Source organism: Pelodiscus sinensis, chromosome 4 (assembly GCF_052426305.1).
Source record: "Pelodiscus sinensis isolate ZL-2025 chromosome 4, ASM5242630v1, whole genome shotgun sequence".
Taxonomy (NCBI): Eukaryota; Metazoa; Chordata; order Testudines; family Trionychidae; genus Pelodiscus; species Pelodiscus sinensis.
In genome coordinates this window covers 3,347,727-3,368,482 of record NC_143055.1, presented here as the reverse complement: position 1 = coordinate 3,368,482, position 20,756 = coordinate 3,347,727, and the positions used below count along the sequence as shown (strand labels likewise).

At 61.4% G+C, this 20,756-nt stretch overlaps 1 protein-coding gene across 14 annotated transcripts in view; it reads right to left on the bottom strand.

The window, feature by feature from the left end:
* The window catches only part of DYSF (dysferlin), a 269,126-nt gene that overhangs the window by 129,215 nt on the left and 119,155 nt on the right, over positions 1 to 20,756 (bottom strand). For all 14 annotated transcript variants that reach the window (XM_075931052.2, XM_075931053.2, XM_075931051.2 and 11 more), the window contains 7 exons: positions 17,903 to 18,058; positions 14,399 to 14,530; positions 13,475 to 13,641; positions 11,355 to 11,469; positions 10,603 to 10,708; positions 9,141 to 9,283; positions 4,427 to 4,600 (listed from right to left, as the gene is read on the bottom strand). In XM_075931052.2, coding sequence (XP_075787167.2) covers positions 4,427 to 4,600; positions 9,141 to 9,283; positions 10,603 to 10,708; positions 11,355 to 11,469; positions 13,475 to 13,641; positions 14,399 to 14,530; positions 17,903 to 18,058 — 993 coding nt within the window. The remainder of the gene's footprint in view (positions 1 to 4,426; positions 4,601 to 9,140; positions 9,284 to 10,602; positions 10,709 to 11,354; positions 11,470 to 13,474; positions 13,642 to 14,398; positions 14,531 to 17,902; positions 18,059 to 20,756) is intronic.

The window sequence follows — 20,756 nt, the reverse complement described above, 5'->3', positions numbered from 1 at the left end:
CAGGACTCCAGAGCCTGCGTTCAGAGCATGCGACTACAGCAGGGGTGTCAACATGCAGTTGACTACACGGTTCACTAATAAGCCAGGGTTTATCGGTTAACCCTATTGACTGCATGACCCCGCCTCTTCCCCCGTTTGCTGCCTCTGTGTTAGAGGCAGCAAGGGGGGGCAGGTGGGAGCCAGCATGCACAGGGAGCCAGCTTTTAAGCCAGCCCTCCTCATGTGCCGGCTTCCGTGCAGCTGTCTCCCCCACACCTTGCACTGCTGCCTCGGATAGTGAGGCAGCAGCATGGAGGGTGGGGGTGGCAGGCGGGAGCTGGTACACAGGAGAAGCGGCTTTCAGGCCTGCTCCCCACACATACACATATCCGCTCCCCCGCGGATCGGCAGCCTCCTTAGCAGAGGCAGCGGGGAGAGCAGGCGGGAGCCGGAGCTCTCAGGGAGATGGCTCCCCGCAAGCACCAGCTCCCCCCCGCCCCCGCACGTGGAAACGTGCCACCGCTACAATTCCAAGCCGTTCCACGTTGACACAAACACACGAGAGTTAACGTCCCTGCCTCCCGGGGCCCGCCACAGGTAACATCGCTCCCTGGGCAAACCCGGACATAGGGAAACCTGACCCGAGTCCATGCCACGTCGTCAGTCGTTTAAACCCGACTCTCGAGTCCAACTGTCAGACACGAGGCCAAAACGCAGCACGGAGAAGAAAACTCCAAAGGGAGGGGGGAGGGAATCCATAGTAGGGGCTTTGTGCTGCCGGGGTGGTTTCCCGTCTAGCTCTTGGCAAAGCCGAACGATTGGGACACCCCAGGCCCACGAACGCCAGCGAGTTAAACCAACGGCGGAAGGGCCGAGGGAGCAGGTCACAAGGCTGTTTGCGAGTCTGGGTGGGACTCGGCGCGACACGAAATGGCCCGAGCCGGCCGTGCTGGGGAAGTGTCGCTGAGCGTCAGGGAAGGGGGCGGATATAACCATGGTTCATTGAATTTCTCCTTCTACACAGGCCTGCCTCACGGCCTCGCCCCCCCCCGCCCCCGGCTCTAAGGACGTTTGGAGGTGGATCCCCACGTCCAGGCTCGCCTCGGATCAATGCCAGAAGGCGAGATGCACCCGGAGAGCTGAGAAACCGAGGCAGGTTGGAGCCAACCTTTAAGACGGGGGCACATCTGAGTAGATCCCTAGCCTGGCCGATGGCCAGGTTCACTGCCCACGCAGCGGGCATGGGAACTGGGTCTGGGCAGTCCTGAAGCAGCCGCTTGGCTAGGACGGGCTCTCCCAAGCTGCGGTGTTGGGAGCCGGCTGTCTGCCCCAGCGAGAGAGTCCTCTTGCACCGTCATACAGACGCTCGGAGCGAGGCAGGGACACAGACAGACGCTCGGAGCGAGGTAGGGGCACAGACAGACACACGGAGCGAGGCAGGGGTACAGACAGACGCACGGAGCGAGGTAGGGGCACAGACAGACACACGGAGCGAGGCAGAGGCACAGACAGACGCTCGGAGCGAGGCAGGGGCACAGACAGACGCACGGAGCGAGGCAGGGGCACAGACAGACACACGGAGCGAGGCAGGGGCACAGACAGACACACGGAGCGAGGCAGGGGCACAGACAGACGCACGGAGCGAGGCAGGGGCACAGACAGACGCACGGAGCGAGGCAGGGGCACAGACAGACGCACGGAGCGAGGCAGGGGCACAGACAGTCGCACGGAGCGAGGCAGGGGCACAGACAGTCGCACGGAGCGAGGCAGGGGCACAGACAGATGCACGGAGCGAGGCAGGGCACAGACAGACGCACGGAGCGAGGCAGGGGCACAGACAGACGCACGGAGCGAGGCAGGGGCACAGACACACGGAGCGAGGCAGGGGTACAGACAGGCACACGGAGCGAGGCAGAGGCACAGACAGACCCACGGAGCGAGGCAGGGGCAGACAGACAGACCCACGGAGCGAGGCAGGGGCACAGACAGACGCACGGAGCAAGGCAGGGGCACAGACAGACGCTCGGAGCGAGGCAGAGGCACAGACAGACCCACGGAGCGAGGCAGAGGCACAGACAGACCCACGGAGCGAGGCAGGGGTACAGACAGACGCACGGAGCGAGGCAGAGGCACAGACAGACCCACGGAGCGAGGCAGGGGCACAGACAGACGCACGGAGCGAGGCAGGGGCACAGACAGACACACGGAGCGAGGCAGGGGCACAGACAGACGCTCGGAGCGAGGCAGGGGCACAGACAGACACACGGAGCGAGGCAGGGGCACAGACAGACACACGGAGCGAGGCAGGGGCACAGACAGACGCACGGAGCGAGGCAGGGGCACAGACAGACGCACGGAGCGAGGCAGGGGCACAGACAGACGCACGGAGCGAGGCAGGGGCACAGACAGTCGCACGGAGCGAGGCAGGGGCACAGACAGACCCACGGAGCGAGGCAGGGGCACAGACAGACGCACGGAGCGAGGCAGGGGCACAGACAGACGCACGGAGCGAGGCAGGGGCACAGACAGACGCACGGAGCGAGGCAGGGGTACAGACAGGCACACGGAGCGAGGCAGAGGCACAGACAGACCCACGGAGCGAGGCAGGGGCAGACAGACAGACCCACGGAGCGAGGCAGGGGCACAGACAGACGCACGGAGCAAGGCAGGGGCACAGACAGACCCACGGAGCGAGGCAGGGGCACAGACAGACGCTCGGAGCGAGGCAGAGGCACAGACAGACCCACGGAGCGAGGCAGAGGCACAGACAGACCCACGGAGCGAGGCAGGGGTACAGACAGACGCACGGAGCGAGGCAGAGGCACAGACAGACCCACGGAGCGAGGCAGGGGCACAGACAGACGCACGGAGCGAGGCAGGGGCACAGACAGACGCTCGGAGCGAGGCAGGGGCACAGACAGACGCACGGAGCGAGGCAGGGGCACAGACAGACACACGGAGCGAGGCAGGGGCACAGACAGACGCACGGAGCGAGGCAGGGGCACAGACAGACGCACGGAGCGAGGCAGAGGCACAGACAGACGCACGGAGCGAGGCAGGGGCACAGACAGACGCTCGGAGCGAGGCAGGGGCACAGACAGACGCTCGGAGCGAGGCAGGGGCACAGACAGACACACGGAGCGAGGCAGGGGCACAGACAGACGCACGGAGCGAGGCAGGGCACAGACAGACACTCGGAGCCAGGCAGGGACACAGACAGACACACGGAGCGAGGCAGGGGCACAGACAGATGCACGGAGCGAGGCAGGGGCACAGACAGACACACGGAGCGAGGCAGGGGTACAGACAGACGCACAGAGCGAGGCAGGGCACAGACAGACACACGGAGCGAGGCAGGGCACAGACAGACGCACAGAGCGAGGCAGGGGCACAGACAGACACACGGAGCGAGGCAGGGGTACAGACAGACACACGGAGCGAGGCAGGGGTACAGACAGACGCTCGGAGCGAGGCAGGGGCACAGACAGACACACGGAGCGAGGCAGGGGCACAGACAGACGCACGGAGCGAGGCAGGGGCACAGACAGACACACGGAGCGAGGCAGGGGTACAGACAGACGCTCGGAGCGAGGCAGGGGCACAGACAGACGCACGGAGCGAGGCAGGGGCACAGACAGACACACGGAGCAAGGCAGGGGCACAGACAGACGCACAGAGCGAGGCAGGGGCACAGACAGACGCACGGAGCAAGGCAGGGGCACAGACAGACGCACGGAGCGAGGCAGGGGCACAGACAGACACACGGAGCAAGGCAGGGGCACAGACAGACCCACGGAGCGAGGCAGGGGCACAGACAGACGCACGGAGCGAGGCAGGGCACAGACAGACGCACGGAGCGAGGCAGGGGCACAGACAGACACACGGAGCGAGGCAGGGGCACAGACAGACACACGGAGCGAGGCAGGGGCACAGACAGACGCACGGAGCGAGACAGGGGCACAGACAGACGCTCGGAGCGAGGCAGGGACACAGACAGACGCACGGAGCGAGGCAGACTCGTGGGCTAACTCCAACCCTGGTGCAACACCCGGAGAGACCCCGAGGACTGTGCCCCGACTGTGTGCTCCCCACCGCACACACCGGAACCAGGAAGCCCGCGACAGCAGGAGGAGCCAAAAGGAGAGGGGCACCTGGGTTGAGCCGATCGGAGCTGGACGGGTAAAGACAGAGCAGCCCAAGGCCTGCTCTGACATATCTCCAGGGATGGGGATTCCACCACCTCCCTGGGCGATTTATTCCCGTGTTTAACCAGCCTGACAAAAAGTTTTTCCTACTGTCCCACCTCAACCTCCCCTGCTGCAATTGAAGCCCCTTGCTCCTTGTCCCATCAGATCATTTGGATCTGAATTTCCTGGCTCATGCCCGTTTCCACCCACCGCCTTCCAGCCCCCCAGGCCTTGGGAACAAAACCCGCCCAGGTACCTACCAAGGCGCCCTCCAGGGCGAAGACAGCGGCCGCGCCGGTGCGTTCCAGCGGCTCCATGCGGCGCCTCCAGCGCCGGCGGCGGAAGGCGTCCGTCTTGCGGTAGCGGAGGTGAAACTTCCAGCCGAAGAGGGAGGCGTATTCCCAGCCCTCGCCTTCCAGCTCCCCCTGCTTGTGCTGCGTGGGGGCAGAAAGCGGAGGGATCACCACGCGGCAAGGGCGGGCGGCCTGCGGGGGAGGGAGCCGCTGCCCCTGAGGACTGGTGCCTCTTAGCCGGTCGGCTCTGGATGGCAAGGGCCGTCTCTTTGTGTACAGCGCCTAGCGCGGGGAGAACGGGAGTCCAGCACCTAGCACTATGGGTCCCCCACCCTGTAGACCGGACCCCAGAACTTGTAGGAAATGCTACCCGTCGGGGTTTAAGCCACGTGCAGGGACAGTGGCGGAGAGGTAAAGAGGGTCACCACTCAACACTACAGGGAAACTGAGGCAGGCAGCAAGTAACTGGCCTCATTCTAATGTCCCAGGTGGCCAGAGTGAGCTAACACCCGGGCGCTTAGCACAGAGCAGCCACGGACTTTGCTCTGCGCCTCCTGCCACGCAGAGCCCGTGTCCAGCTCTAACTCCAGAGCAAGGGCATCGCCTGAAGACTCCCCCCGCCACAGCCGGTCGTCCTCGCAGCTCCCCCGTCCGAGCTCTGGACAAGCTCAAAGCTGGGGAGCGGTGTGCAGGCAGGGGCACTATGAACACAGCCAGTGTTTCCTGTACGCCGGGCAATTGGGTGGCCACGCAGGAGAGATTCCCACGCTGCCCGGCTGATTAGCAGAGTGCCCACGGCTGGGTTTGTGTTCCTGCTGGTGGTGCACACCGCACATCCCTCAGCGCATGTAACAAAATGTATTCTGCACAATGGTGGGGGGGGAAAAAAACACCACCCATGGATGGAAAACATTAGAGGGAACGTTGAATACAGTCCTTGCCATTGTAAAGGAGAAAAGCATCCGGCCGGTTTCTCTCCTCCCTGCCCACGTTCCCATGTTTCTCTGTCTGGCCGTGCGTTTCCTGCCCGGCCCGCTTGGTTTTCACCCGTGAGCAGGGCGCTTCCCGTAGGGGTGACGCTGCTGTTACTTTCTGCCTGGACTCCCTGCGCTGGATTTACACGGGAAAGCAAAGCGGGGCAGAACTGGAGGCTTCCACCTCGAGAGTCCCTGATCCGATCGCAGGTGAGAGTCAGAAAGCTCTGCCCACATGACAGGCGGCACAATAAGGCAGGCACGTCAGCCCCTGGCCCCGTGAGTCAGAGATCCTCGGAGGGAAAAAAGTCCCGTTCTCTCTGGATCGCAGCGAGGCCCAGGGGACGGAGGGGCGTTCCGCTTGCTGTGCGGAGAGAGAGACTCTGTCGGCATCCCCTGTGCGGCTGCCACTCGTGTATCTGCTGGGAGGGAGCAGCGGGACCTGCGGTGCTCGGAGCTGTACAAACACCTGGCAAGACACACGCCCTGCCCCCGCCACTGTGCCATCCACACACAGGCAGGTTCCTCTCCCCGTTTGCCTGCTCAGAGACCCCGAGTGATTTCCCCAAGATCTCCGGGGGGTGACAGGGCCGGGTCCCGTCACCAGCCCGGGTGCATGGGATGCTGTCAGAGGCTGCCGGGTCCCCCTGCACTGAGCAGGGGAAGAGAAACCTGGGGAGCTGGACTGGCCCATCCTTTCCGCTGTGTTCCTGGGCCAAGGGCGACACCTAGCGGGGAGCCGGGAGCAGGGCAGGGAGGAGGCAGGGAGGCAGAACCCAGCCCGGGGCAGAAGAGCCGGCACGCAGCCTGGGCCCCCCTACGTCTGTGAATGTAGGGGTAACGGGGTATCGCCCCTTCGTGGCATCTCAGGCCTTGATTTCCCCCCGGCGCCGCTCACGCTGCTCATCCAAAAAGGGAGGCCCCTGAGCCTCAAGGGGAGCACAACTCGGGTCCACCCCCGGGGTCTGAAATCACTGGCCTTTGTCAGCCGCTCAGCGACAAGGGGACGGCTCCCGCTGGGGCCAGTCCGGGGACCTCCCTCGCCTTCAACCGAGCAACGCCGGGGACTGGCCCACAGACGGCCGTGGGCAGCAGGGATGCCCCACAACCGAGGATTTAGCCCTCATGGAGACAGTGGTCCTACACTGACTGACTCCGGCTGGGAACCTGCCCCGGTGACTCCAGTGGAGCTACGGCCGACTGACACCGGCTGGGAACCTGCCCCGGTGACTCCAGTGGAGCTACGGCCGACTGACACCGGCTGGGAACCTGCCCCGGTGACTCCAGTGGAGCTACGGCCGACTGACACCGGCTGGGAACCTGCCCCGGTGACTCCAGTGGAGCTACGGCCGACTGACACCGGCTGGGAACCTGCCCCGGTGACTCCAGTGGAGCTACGGCCGACTGACTCCGGCTGGGAACCTGCCCCAGTGACTCCGGTGGAGCTACGGCCGACTGACACCGGCTGGGAACCTGCCCCGGTGACTCCGAGTGGAGCTACGGCCGACTGACACCGGCTGGGAACCTGCCCAGTGACTCCAGTGGAGCTACAGCTGACTGACACCGGCTGGGAACCTGCCCAGTGACGCCGGTGGAGCTACGGCCGACTGACACCGGCTGGGAACCTGCCCCGGTGACTCCAGTGGAGTTACGGCCGACTGACACCGGCTGGGAACCTGCCCCGGTGACTCCAGTGGAGCTACGGCCGACTGACACCGGCTGGGAACCTGCCCCGGTGACTCCAGTGGAGCTACGGCCGACTGACACCGGCTGGGAACCTGCCCCGGTGACTCCAGTGGAGCTACGACCGACTGACACCGGCTGGGAACCTGCCCTGGTGACTTCAGTGGAGCTACGGCCGACTGACACCGGCTGGGAACCTGCCCCGGTGACTCCAGTGGAGCTACGACCGACTGACACCGGCTGGGAACCTGCCCCGGTGACTTCAGTGGAGCTACGGCCGACTGACACCGGCTGGGAACCTGCCCCGGTGACTCCAGTGGAGCTACGGCCGACTGACACCGGCTGGGAACCTGCCCCGGTGACTTCAGTGGAGCTACGGCCGACTGACACCGGCTGGGAACCTGCCCCGGTGACTCCGAGTGGAGCTACGGCCGACTGACACCGGCTGGGAACCTGCCCCGGTGACTCCAGTGGAGCTACGGCCGACTGACACCGGCTGGGAACCTGCCCCGGTGACTCCAGTGGAGCTACGGCCGACTGACACCGGCTGGGAACCTGCCCAGTGACTCCAGTGGAGCTACGGCCGACTGACACCGGCTGGGAACCTGCCCCAGTGACGCCGGTGGAGCTACGGCCGACTGACACCGGCTGGGAACCTGCCCCAGTGACGCCGGTGGAGCTACGGCCGACTGACACCGGCTGGGAACCTGCCCCGGTGACTCCAGTGGAGTTACGGCCGACTGACACCGGCTGGGAACCTGCCCCGGTGACTCCAGTGGAGCTACGGCCGACTGACACCGGCTGGGAACCTGCCCCGGTGACTCCAGTGGAGTTACGGCCGACTGACACCGGCTGGGAACCTGCCCCGGTGACTCCAGTGGAGCTACGACCGACTGACACCGGCTGGGAACCTGCCCCGGTGACTCCAGTGGAGCTACGGCCGACTGACACCGGCTGGGAACCTGCCCAGTGACTCCAGTGGAGCTACGGCCGACTGACACCGGCTGGGAACCTGCCCTGGTGACTCCAGTGGAGCTACGGCCGACTGACACCGGCTGGGAACCTGCCCCGGTGACTCCAGTGGAGCTACGGCCGACTGACACCGGCTGGGAACCTGCCCCGGTGACTCCAGTGGAGCTACGGCCGACTGACACCGGCTGGGAACCTGCCCCGGTGACTCCAGTGGAGCTACGGCCGACTGACACCGGCTGGGAACCTGCCCCGGTGACTCCAGTGGAGCTACGGCCGACTGACACCGGCTGGGAACCTGCCCCGGTGACTCCAGTGGAGCTACGGCCGACTGACTCCGGCTGGGAACCTGCCCCGGTGACTCCAGTGGAGCTACGGCCGACTGACTCCGGCTGGGAACCTGCCCTGGTGACTCCAATGGAGCTACGGCCGACTGACTCCGGCTGGGAACCTGCCCCGGTGACTCCAGTGGGGCTACGGCCGACTGACACCGGCTGGGAACCTGCCCTGGTGACTCCAGTGGAGCTACGGCCGACTGACACCGGCTGGGAACCTGCCCCGGTGACTTCAGTGGAGCTACGGCCGACTGACACCGGCTGGGAACCTGCCCCGGTGACTCCAGTGGGGCTACGGCCGACTGACACCGGCTGGGAACCTGCCCTGGTGACTCCAGTGGAGCTACGGCCGACTGACACCGGCTGGGAACCTGCCCTGGTGACTCCAGTGGAGCTACGGCCGACTGACACCGGCTGGGAACCTGCCCCGGTGACTCCAGTGGAGCTACGGCCGACTACACCAACTAGAGACCTGCCCTAGTGACTCCAAAGTGAGCCACAGCCCACCCCAGAAGCCTGTCGCTCCCAACAGGGCTTTCTAGCAGATCTCAAAGTGCTTTGGAAAGGAGGGCAGAGCCCCACCCCCATTTTACAGGCGGTGAACCAGGGGCCAGGTGACTTGACCAAGGTCACCCAGCAGCCCATGGCAGAGCTGGGCTCAGCAAGGACCCCATTTCGGAATCTGGCCCGAGGCGTAATTCTCCTCCAGGGTCGCCCTACCTTCTTCAGCGCCTCCATCTGCGCCAGGTCCCTGCGGCGCAGCCGCACCCACCGCCGCCGCCGGCTGGTGTGGTACATCTTCTCCGCCGGCACCCAGGCCTTGGGCTTGCGGTCGGGCGGGATCATGATGCCGTACTCCCAGCCTCGGGGGAAGGGAGAAGCCAGGTGAAGGCAGGGATGGAGCAGCTGCCTTTGCGTCCAACTGCCACGTCACGGCCGATGCTGTCACGAGGAATTTCAGCCGGGGGTGTCTTAACTAACCAAGCTCGCGCTGCGTGCCGAGGGGTTGGGCCCCACGGAGAATAGCAGCCTACTACTGCTGCCAGTTGCCAGAGTTACTCGGGTAGATCAAGTGCGACAGGCCCTGGACCGATCTCCCCTGATTCACGCAGGGGGCTGCTCTGGGGATGTTCAAGGGGGAACTCCCTAGAACAAAGCCCTCTGGGTCCCCAGATAGTTCTGCATTTCCCGTCCTTTGTCCAGGCCGGTCTGCTGTCCAGCCAGGGTAGCTGAGTGAGAACATCAGAGCAGCCAGACGGGGTCAGACCAAGGTCCATCCAGCCCAGCATCCTGTCTGCCCACAGTGGCCAACGCCAGAGGGAATTAACAGAACAGGGAATCATCCAGTGAACCCTTCTCTGTCACCCATTTCCAGGCCCTGACAAACAGAGGCCGGGGACACCCCTCCTACCCAGCCTGGCTCATAGCCATTGATGGACCTAACTTCCATGAATCTATCTAGCTCTTTTTTGAATCCTGTTAAAATCCCAGCCTTCACAACATCCTGTGGCAAGGAGTTCCACAGGTTGGCTGTGTGAAGAAAAACTTCCTTTGGTTTGTTTTAAACCTGCTGCCTATTAACAGATCACTAGGTCTTGCTCTCCCGTGGTTAACGTGTCGGTCTTGCTCGCCAGAGGGGTGTCCCTCTGTCAGTCCCAGCCGCTCTGATGGGGCTGCAAGACTACGTCACCAGACGATCCCTCCTGGCTTTATACTAAGAAAGGATGTGATGGGGCACTTCCCAGCTGCCTGCTGCAGCTCTGACCCGGCTCCATCTCCCCTCCCTCCCCTCCCCGCACGTTCCATTCCGTCCTCGGGCTACACCGATGCGGGAGAGGATTCCCAGCACAGATGCACCCTGGGGTTCAGCTCCCTCTGGAGTGAAACAGTGGCAGGTGGGTGGGCAAGAATAGAGGGAGAGGGGGGACAGGAGAGATGGGGGGGCTCAGACACAAAAGTGGATGGGCCACGGCCCACTGAGGCCCACCCACAGCTGTGCCCCTGGAGTGGGGCACTGGACTAGACCCACGCTGAGGGAGGCACTGGTTTGGTTGCTCTAGTGGCCAAAGGAGGACAGGTAGGCTGGGGTAGGGAAACGTGAGCAGGGCTGCCCTCGGGAGAAACAATAGCTACAATGGGCAGAGTAAAGGGGATGGGGGAAGGGAGCATGGCCCTGGCATACCTCGCTCGTCCACAGCTCGGTTGAGATCCGTGTCCCATTCCTCATCTTCCCATTTCCAGCCTGGCGGGCACTCGATCTCCTCCTTGGGAAGCACTTTCTCCCCATTCTGGAAGAGACAGGGAACCCCTCCTGAGCAATGCTCGGCCTACGCGCCCCCCCACAGCTTCCCCGCACTGGCTTCCCAAGCGGCCAGGGATCTGTGGCCAAGCCGGTAAGTCGAGGGCAGAACCCGTGAGACCCCCTGGAGCCCAGAGCGCCCGGCCTCCCCGCAGCTGCTCTGCACCTAGTATCGACACATGGAAATGCTCCATCGCTTGGGTGGGACGGGGACATCCCGCAGGGATTCACTTGCTCTCCTTGGCATGGAGCAACGCAGCATGGAGCCCTCCCAGGACTGACAGCACTTGGCCCCAATCAGAAACCTTCTCTCAGATCCCTCTGAGCCCATAAACGCCTGAACACAGAGAGGCAAAAACTGACTCAGCAGTAGCGAATTCCAAAATCTAAGACACAGGCTCCTTTTCCATGTGCTTTGACTGACACTATCGCTACCTCTGCCCCCCACTAGATCTCAAAGCACCAAGCAAGCCACGAGTGTCAATTTCATTTGACAGATGGGGAAACTGAGGCACTGAACGGGGAATGTAGTGTGCCTACAGTCATGCAGCTGGCCAATGGCGGAGCCAGGAAGAGAATCCCAGGCCAATCAGGGGGTTGCCATGGAAAGAAATACCAACAGGGGAAGTTCTCACCACATCCGTGTAGGCCTCTGCCATGTGGATCCACTGGCCGCCGGGAAGTCGGACTTGATTCTCAAACACTTCCTCCACAAAGCTCATGTGACCGGCATCCGTGTCGTAAAGTAGCCTGCGCCCAGGGAGGAGGAGAGGGAAAGAAAAGCGACTGAGAGATCCCCCGGGTGGTCTCGACACACGCCCGTCCCTTCCGCCAGCGAGGTCCCGCCCTGGCAGCCACGGAACGGGAAAAGCTCACCAAGGTGCTGAGCAGACGCCTGGAAAACACGACTGCATTGCGCATACTCTAGTGGCCAGCTCTTCAAAGCAGATGTGAGCCTAAACCACAGGACCCCCTCACTGTTTCAGTCAGACACGCTACTCCCGTTGGGCTCACTTCCTGTGTGAACTTGTGTTGCAGCCAGCTGCCATGTTCCACCCCAGAGGTGGCTGCATTTCCAACGGGGGTGAAGTGATACCTGCTCATACAGGGCCACTGTCTTCTGGCAAGAGCTACGGGAAGCCCGAAATACCATGGATAGATCTCTACCACATTCACGGTCCCTTTGGGTCAATTTCACAATCGTGGGATTTTTACAATCACAGGTTTCATAGAATCATTGAACACTAGAACTGGAAGAGATCTCATGAGAGCATTGAAGCCAGTCCCCTGCCCTCACGGCAGGACCAAGCACCGTCAAGAATTGGGCTTGTTTAGTCTGGAAAGGAGAAGATGGAGACAGGACAAGAGAGCAGCTTTCAAGTACCTAAAAGGGTGTTATAAGGAGGAGGGAGGAAAATTGTTCTCCTTGGCCTCTGATGACAGGACGAGAAGCAACGGGCTTAAACTGCAGCAAGGGAGGTTGAGGTTGGACATTGGGAAAAACTTCCCACCTGTCAGGGTGGTTAAACACTGGAATAAATTGCCCAGGGAGGTTGTGGAATCTCTAGTGGTGGAAATATTTAAGAGTAGGTTAGATGGACATCTCTCAGGGATAGTCTAGATCAGTGGTTCTCAACCTGCGGTACAAGTCCCCTTAGGGATACTCAAGAGAAGTCGGGGATACGTCAACATCACTGACATTAGGAGAAAACTGAATTTTTGTTTGAAGTTTTCCAGCGCTTGATTATTTTTGTACTTTTTACACCCAAACATTTCGTCGCCCGCCCGGCTATGATGAAGTTGTTTAAACAAATGTGTTGCAACAGTAGAAAAAAATTGTGTGTCTGAAAACTGTCGGTACTGGGAGTACTTATCATTTTTTTTTAAAAGGGGTATTTTATTAAAAAAAAGGTTGACACACACTGGTCTAGATGGTGCTTGGCCCTGGCATGAGGGCAGGGGACTGACGCAGCCTCTCGATGTCCCTTCCAGTTCTTGGGTTCTATGGTCCTGTGAGTCTACAAAATCATCTTGCTATTCACAGCAAGAGCCCCCAGGGGAAGAAGCGGTGGGAGCGATAGCTCAGTGGTTTGAGCATTGGCCTGCTAAACCCAGGGTTGTGAGCTCAATCCTTGTGGTGACCATTTGAGGCAAAAATTTGTCAGGGATGGTACTTGGTCCTGCTGTGAAGGCAGGGGACTGGACTCAATGACCTTTCAAGGTCCCTTCCAGTTCTAGGAGATAGGCCATCTCCATTAATTTATAGATTCCAGAATTGACCGTCGTGTTTATCTCATCCGATCTTCTGGGTCACACAGGCCAGAGAGTGGGCCCACAACAATCCCGAGAGCAGAGCTTTTAGCTATATACCCCGCCTCGATTTCTCAAGAGCCGCTGATGGAGAACAGGGGAAGTGTCGCGATATTTAACAGCCCGCACTGTTACACAGACGCACCTCCTTTCTGCACTTGTCTAGCTTCAGCTTGCTGGCTCTCTGCCTGCTAGCCTGAATAGTCCACCCTCCATCACGTGCTCCCCATGCGAGGAGTTATACACCGTGATTCAGTCACCCCTTAGCGGCTCTTTGCGAAACTCAGCCGAGCCAACTCCCCGATTGCCGCGGGAAGGCAGGTTTTCTCGCCCTTTCCTCGGCCCTGTGGCATATCTCCAAACTCTTCCTTCTTGATCAACTTTCTCCTCCAGGGGTGGGCACCAGAACCGGTCCCCGTGAAACAACACGAAGCGATCTACTCACGTCCGCTCCGGGCTGATGACCCAGTCCCCGGCCCAGGTCCAGCCGACGGAGGGACGGAAGCTGTCCTTGGGTAGTTTGATTTTCCCGGTCACGTCGCTGTATTTGGGGTAGGTCAGGCCCGTCGTGCCCCAGTTCCCAACCAGTGCCAGCTTCGTCTGGTTCTCGTACTGGAGACAGCAAAACCAGAGAGACGTGCTCAGAAGAGCAGCAGGGCTGGAGGGCACGGGGGAGACCAGCCGGCGCGGCGTGCATTCGGTACCCCGGGAAATGCCTTCTCTGATGGAGCACCGTGCCCAGAGGCAGTGCGAGGGATCTCAGCGGAGTGGCTGGGAAGCCATCTCCTAGCAGGCCACCCAGAGCACGGCCATGAACTCCAGCGGCTGTTGGCGTGAACAAGAGCTGAGCAATGACCCGAGGAAGGATGCTAAATTTAGATTAATTGACTAATCGAATAGTCGACGGAATTTGCACCGACTATTCGATTAGTCAATAAGAGCATCTCTGTGCCGGCTCTTGCTACATTTCAAAGGCTGAAGCACCGCCAGTTCCTCACTGTGCCCCTGCCCTTCTCCCCACGGAGATGGTGCTGGGGGGGGCGGTTTTAACCCAGCTCCCCCCAGCACCGGATCCTGCTCCCCCACCCTTGCTGCCTCTCTTTGGCAGCAGGGGGGAAGCGACTAGTCGAGACACTAGTCAACTATCCGACAAAGTCGACTAGTCGCTTGCATCCCTAGACCCGAGGAAGAGGTCCTGGGCCAGTCCCCTGGTTCAGGGTCGGCATGAAACATCCTTCCTTCCAGGAATAACTGCACAGCTCACAACAGAGCCGGGCGTTCACTTCCTCCCAGGGCAGGGCAGGCAGGGCGCCCCCCGGAAGGGGAGGAGGGGGAGGACGCCTGGGGCCGGCCCGCCGTGTCAACTCACAGTTTCTGCAAAGACGGAGAGTTTCCCTTCCGCGTACTTGTTAAACTCCTTCTCGTCCACCGCCAGCCCGAACCAGAGCTGCACCCGGAGCTGGGCTGGGATCCGGGGGCCCATCGCCTCTTCCTGCGGGTACTGCCGGAGACAGGGAACCCAGCTGGCATCCTCAGGGCGGCACTGAAGGCTGCCAGGGCCCACAGTCGCGAGATGAGCCCAGCGGGGGGGGCCCCAACGCACCACTCCCTCCCTGCAGCCGGTCTGTGGCCAACGCCCGCCTACCGGCCGGCAGGGCCCTGGGTTCCACGTAAGCTCAGAGCCCACGGGGATGGGGAGCAGCCGGCACCGGCTGTGTAGGTCGGCCACGGCCAAGGCCATGAGCCACCGCCCCAGGGCCTGGCACCCCGGGCTACAGGACACAAAGGGGCGGGGGGTGGACAGACACTAACCCCACCTTGGCTAATGACGCAGCCCATGGGGGCCACGTGCCAGAGCCACGTTGTGTGCAGTGAGGCTGGTGTAAATCCAGAAGGACCCCTAGGGCAATGAGAGCAGAGTCTGCTCCCGTCTCTTTCAAAAGCCGTTAATGGGTAGCGGGTTTAAAACTAATAAAAGAAAGTTCTTCACACAGCGTGTTGTCAACCTGTGGAACTCCTTGCCAGAGGAGGCTGTGAAGGCTAGGGCTATAACAGAGTTTAAAGAGAAGTTAGATAATTTCATGGAGGTTAGGTCCATAAAAGGCTATTAGCCAGGGGATAAAATGGTGTCCTTGGCCTCTGTTTGTCAGAGGCTGGAGAGGGATGGCAGGAGACAAATCGCTTGATCATTGTCTTCGGTCCACCCTCTCTGGGGCACCTGGTGCTGGCCACTGTCAGCAGACAGGATACTGGGCTAGAAGGACCTTTGGTCTGACCCAGTCCGGCCGCTCTTATGTTCTTATGTAAAAGCTCACGGCAGGGGCCTCTCGGGGCCTGCTCTGTGCTCCTGAGATAGACGTGGAGAGGCACTACAGGGCCGGCCAGGCCTGCTGATGGAGGGGGCCACAGGGTGCAATTGCTCTGGGGTCTGGCAATTCAAAGGGGACCGGGCTGCTGTGCTCTGGCCTGGCTGCCCCGACTCCCTCGCCCCTTCTACCCGAAGCCCCGCTCCTTCTAGAAGTGCGGAGTCTCCCCCCACCTTGCCCAGTCGGCCCCTCTGCGCTCAGCACTTGGTGTCTGACAACATCCAACTGCTTCCCCAGCATTAACTGTCCCCCACAAGCCAGCTCTGTGGTGTGTCCCACCGCTAGCGGGCAACAGCCTACTACTGCAGCTGGGCAGCGGAGCTACTCCATCAGCACAAGCAGCGGAGGCCTGGGCTCGAAGGCTGAACCCCCTGATGAAGACGGGCGCGTTGGGAGAGGAATGGTTTCCCTGCCCTGTGAAAATCGCCAGGATTTCGAAATCTTGCCTGTTGTGCGTTGGAAACCCAAGACCTGTTGGCCATGTGGGTGAAAAGCCAGAGAGACAAAGCCACAGCAGGACAATCACTCCGAGGGCCCTCACTGCGCATCGGCCACAGCTAGGGCTTGAATCCAGGTCTCCCGTGTGAACGGCCCATCCACCGGGCTCTTGGCAACACCGGGGCGGGAAGTACTCCCTCCCGCTCTCTCTCGTTCCCGTTCTGACTGACTCTTTCCTGGGACAAGCTTTGGTGAATCAAGCTACCGTCAACAAAAAACGATTCTGAAAACCCCCTGACCAGATCCTCATTTCCTCACGACACTGCCGTGAGCTAGACAGACAGGGGAAACTGAGGCAGGGCAGGAGAGGAGCGGGCCGGTGCTGTTTATCTCCTGGTGAGATGACCTTTAAGAGTAAGACGCTGAAAGCAGCCAACATACTTGAACAAAAATAGAAAAAATAAACAGTGAAATGTCTCATTTGGGTTCTTTGCTCTCTTGCTTTTTTTTTAACGTGATGCTGGTTTTCCATCCGTAGCTGATGCCGAGAAAAAACACAATATATTTTGGTTCTTCCTTTCCTGCCAGCCGGGTTTTTTTTTAGAGCTGCAGCGCCCAAACGGGAAGGACTGGAGAGAAGACATTTCATGCGAGACACACGCGGCTTTCTTTGGCAAGGGGACGGTCGCTTCGTTCGTTTGGGTAGCTGCGGGTTGGGAATTTAACCCTCCGCTTCCCCCCACCCCCGGCCAAATTCTGCCCTTGTTTACGACTGGATCACCTCACCAAAAGAAGTGGGGGGTGATATAATCCCAAAAGGCCGGCCCTTAGTGGAGATCGGACCCAGTTGCTTCTGGGCTAAAATGACCACGCTTCCAGCCCCGGAGCTACAAGCAGTAGTAGGCTGTTATCCCCTGTGTGGACCGGCAATAAGAGCAGGACCGAACCCACACTGCATGCGGTGGTTATCCATGAACAGCAGTAGCCGAGGCCAGATGTTGTGAGGAAGGGACTCTGGGGGTGTCTACACTGCACCCAGAGATCGGCAGCTGCCAAACAGAGGCCTAGGGGGAGCGACGTCACCTCTCTCTGCCTCGGCAGCCCTGAGGCGTCAACAGGAGAATGACTGGGCCTCGGCCTAGCTGTTTGGCCCTCTCCTGCCGGCTGCAGGCCACAGAACCTCTGGTGGAGTCCTCACAAAAGGGTCTAAAACGGGGGCAGAAAACCTGCAGCCCCCTTGCCTGGATCCAGCCCCCAAGGCTCAGGGCTTCCCTCCATCTTTGGGGGGCCGGCGCTGGTGCTCCATCCCCCCCCCCATTTAAAAAGACTTCAAGGGCCACCCTTGCCTCTCCCAGCAGGTGGCCCCCAAGCCAGTGCGGCTCAACGGAACCAGGTGCGGGCCCACCCCCCGGAGCACCCCGCGGCCAAGGCTTGGGGAGGAGGGCGGAGCCTTGGCAGGGAAAGAGGGAGGCGGTGGCAGCGACCAATCGGGGTCTCCGGGGGAGCGTGACGCTGCTGACGGCAGCCGGCCCCCGGGAACGCCGACACGGCAGCGGCGGCGGCTGGAGCCGGAGCACTTGGCCGGGACGCACGTGAGCGCAGGACACGGGTGTTTGTTACATTTCGTTCCAACATCAGAGGCCACGTACCACGCTCCCGGTTTACGGGGGGGAAACGGAGTCAGGGAGGGGCCACACAACTTACCCAAGCACACCCAGCCAGCCTGCACTTGACCCAGATTTCTGGATCCCCGGGGGGAATTCTGGGGGGCAAACGTTGCCCACCGTGGATAAACGCCATGGGGGTCCTCTGACCCACTGGGGAGCAAAGACAAACCCCAGAGCACGCTCCTCTCCCGCCCGCCTTGCAGCCCCACACAGGAGCGGGCCCCAAACCCCACACATCTGCTATTTTTACAGGGAGCTGCTGGGTTTATTTTCTCCCTGTTTACAGATTTCCCAGCTGGGTTTTGCGGGTCCTTTTTTTTTTTTTTTTTTTTTTTTTTTTTAAGGGGAGAAAAAAAACAGGATTAAAAACCAAAGACACGTTCAAAGAAAAGCCCAACCTACTTTCAAAAAGATCGTCTGCAGTTTCCCACAGTTCTTCCCGCAGCAGCTGGCGCCGGTCCTGGAGAAAAGGACTTCATGGGCTGGCACGCGGGCGTACGCCACGCGCTTCTCTCCTCGCAGCATCCAGATCACTATGTCTGGCAGGCTGCTCTGGGGCTGGAAAACACGGCGGCAGATCAAATCGCACCCCCTCAGCCTCCCCAAACCAATATCATGAGTCAACGAAAATCCAGGCTGAAAAGCGAGACGCGGCGGGGGGGGACGGGGGGAGTCTGCGCTGGCCTCGCCGCAGAGCAGGCAGCTCCCAGAGAGCTGGCGGGGTGGCGGAAAGCAGAGCCGGGAAAGACCCAGGATTATTAACGTGTTACAGTAACGCTTGTGTGCCGCAGCGGAGAACAGGGCTCCATTGTGCGAGGCACCATGGAACCACAGAGCACGACGACTGGAAAGGGCTCGCGAGGGCATCAAGTCCAGTCCTCACCCCCACAGCTGGACCAAGCACCGTCTAGCCCATCCCTGACAGGTGTCTGTCCAACCTGCTCGTCAATATCCCCAGGGATGTAGATTCTACAACCCCCCTGGGCAATTTATTCTGGTGTTTCACCCCCCTGACGGGCAGGAAGTTTTTCCTAATGTCCAACCTAAACCTCCCTTGCTGCAGTTTAAGCCCCTTGCTCCTTGTTCTATCCTCAGAGGCCAAGGAGAACAATTTTTCTCCCTCCTCCTTGGAGCATCCTTTTAGGTTCTTGAAAACTGCTCTCACGACCCCTCTCCGTCTTCTCTTTTCTAACCTAAACAAGCCCAAGTCTTCCACTCCTACGAACGCCTCCCAGAATCACGTTTGTTTGGTTTTTTGCAACAGTTTCACACTGTGGACTCTTATTTAGCTTGCGGTCCACTCTGACCCCGAGATCCCTATGTAAGACCGCTACGTAACCGCTATGCAAGACAGCCCTCACCCCCAAAGAGCCTATTGTCACAAGAGACCATATGGACAAGGGCTGGGAGGGGAAACTGAGGCACCAAACAGGGCTGGATCCTGTCCAAGCTCACTCAGCGGGTCAGAGCCGGGAACCCACCCCAAGTCTGAACTCACAGCCCGACCCACGCAACCACCTTGGCCCCCGTTCGGTGATTAGACCCTCTTCTGCCTTGTGCAGCTACAGACCCTCCGACTCAGCCATTGCTTTCCGGGGGGGGGGTGTTCCTGTGTGTGGATTTCACTGCCGTGACGGGGTCAGGTACGTGACCTCAGCAGGAAGGAGGGAGGCCGCCTGCTACTCCCCCCAAGCCCTCGTCCACCAAAGCATCCGGTGCGGTGGGTGGAGCTCCCAATACCAACACCGCGCCCAGAATTCAACCCCAGGGGCTGCACAAGGGATGCGGAAGGGGACCCCAAGCGGAGGCCCCCAGACATGCCCGCTGCCCTGAGAAGTCTAGGGAGCCTGTGGTCACCACCCATAGGAACCCTGCCCCAGTGTCCCAGAGAAAACCCCCCATGCAGCGTCCTGGTGTCCGGCGCTGAGGAGGGCGGCCCTGGCGCTGGCGGGCAGCTGGCTGTGCACGGAGCCACGGCGCCCGGGAAGGGCACCCGCAAGGTGCACAGCCCGTCACAGCCCCCAAGCGCCCGCGTCAGCTCCCCCGACCCCGGCTCGCTCGGCCGCACCCACCGTACGAGCACAAGCACCGGGCCCCGCGTCCCGTCTGCCCGCACAGGCCCGGGCCAGGGTTCGGCTGAGGAGAAGCGAGAGGGGAAGGGGCGTGGGGGAGGGACGGAGGCAGAGACGGGGAAAGCCAGGACCTGACACCGCCCAGCCTGTTCTCCTCAGCCCCCAGCGCTCTCTTGGCTGCGGCAGACGCTCGCCCGGTGTCAGGGCACGGGAGCGAGAAACCGCCGGGGGTTTCGCCTTTCTCGCTCCCGTCCCTCCGCGGCAGGGTCCCCCCTCAGCCGGGGGGGGGGCAGCCACAGCAGCCAGCGGGAGGCAGGCGAGCAAGGGCAGCCAAGCCTGTGACTTCAGGACCGAATGTTCTCTCTCAAAGCCGGGGCTGGAAGCCCCAAACCGCTGCGGCTGCTGGCCCAGGTTCTGAAATGCGCCTCCCTCTCTCCCCAGGGAGAGTCCCGACTCCTCAGTCACCGCCGCTGGCCGCCTGCACTACCCTGCCTGCTGCAGGTCAGCGGGGGATGGAAACAGCCGTCCCCCTCCTCCCGGGGGCGAGGGGCTCTCGAGCCCACCCCAGAACCCCTCCAGCGGCCCCGACCTCCAGGCAGGGAGGCCGGCGCCTTCTCTACTAGGCATTCGCACGGGTGGCTGGAGCGATCACAGGAACGCCCCCCAGGGAGCGGCTCAGAGGAATCCCCCTCCCCAACTGCGTGGCCAGGACGTTGGGAGAACCGAAGAAGACGGGGCCCCCCGCCCCAGGGTTTACCCTGCACCCCAGGCTGCTGGCTGAGCTCGGTGGGGATTTACAGCCGCTGAGGTCCTGGCCTGGGGTGTTTAATCCCAAGCCCTCTGCCTGAAAAGGTGTCACAAGGAGGAGGGAGAAACACGGCTCTTCTGGGCCTCTGAGGATAGAACAAGAAGCAAGGGGCTGAAACTGCAGCAAGGGAGGTGTAGGTTGGACATTAGGAAAAAGTTCCCGCCTGTCAGGGGGGTTAAACACTGGAATCAATTGCCCGGGGGGTTGTGGAATCCCCATCACCGGGGATATTCAAGAGCAGGTTGGACACACACCGGTCAGGATGGTCTAGACGGGGCTGGGTCCTGCCGTGAGGGCGGGGGACTGGCCTTGGTGACCTCTCGCGGCCCCTTCCCGTCCTAGTGCTCTGCGATGCGATGAATGAACAGAACAGGAG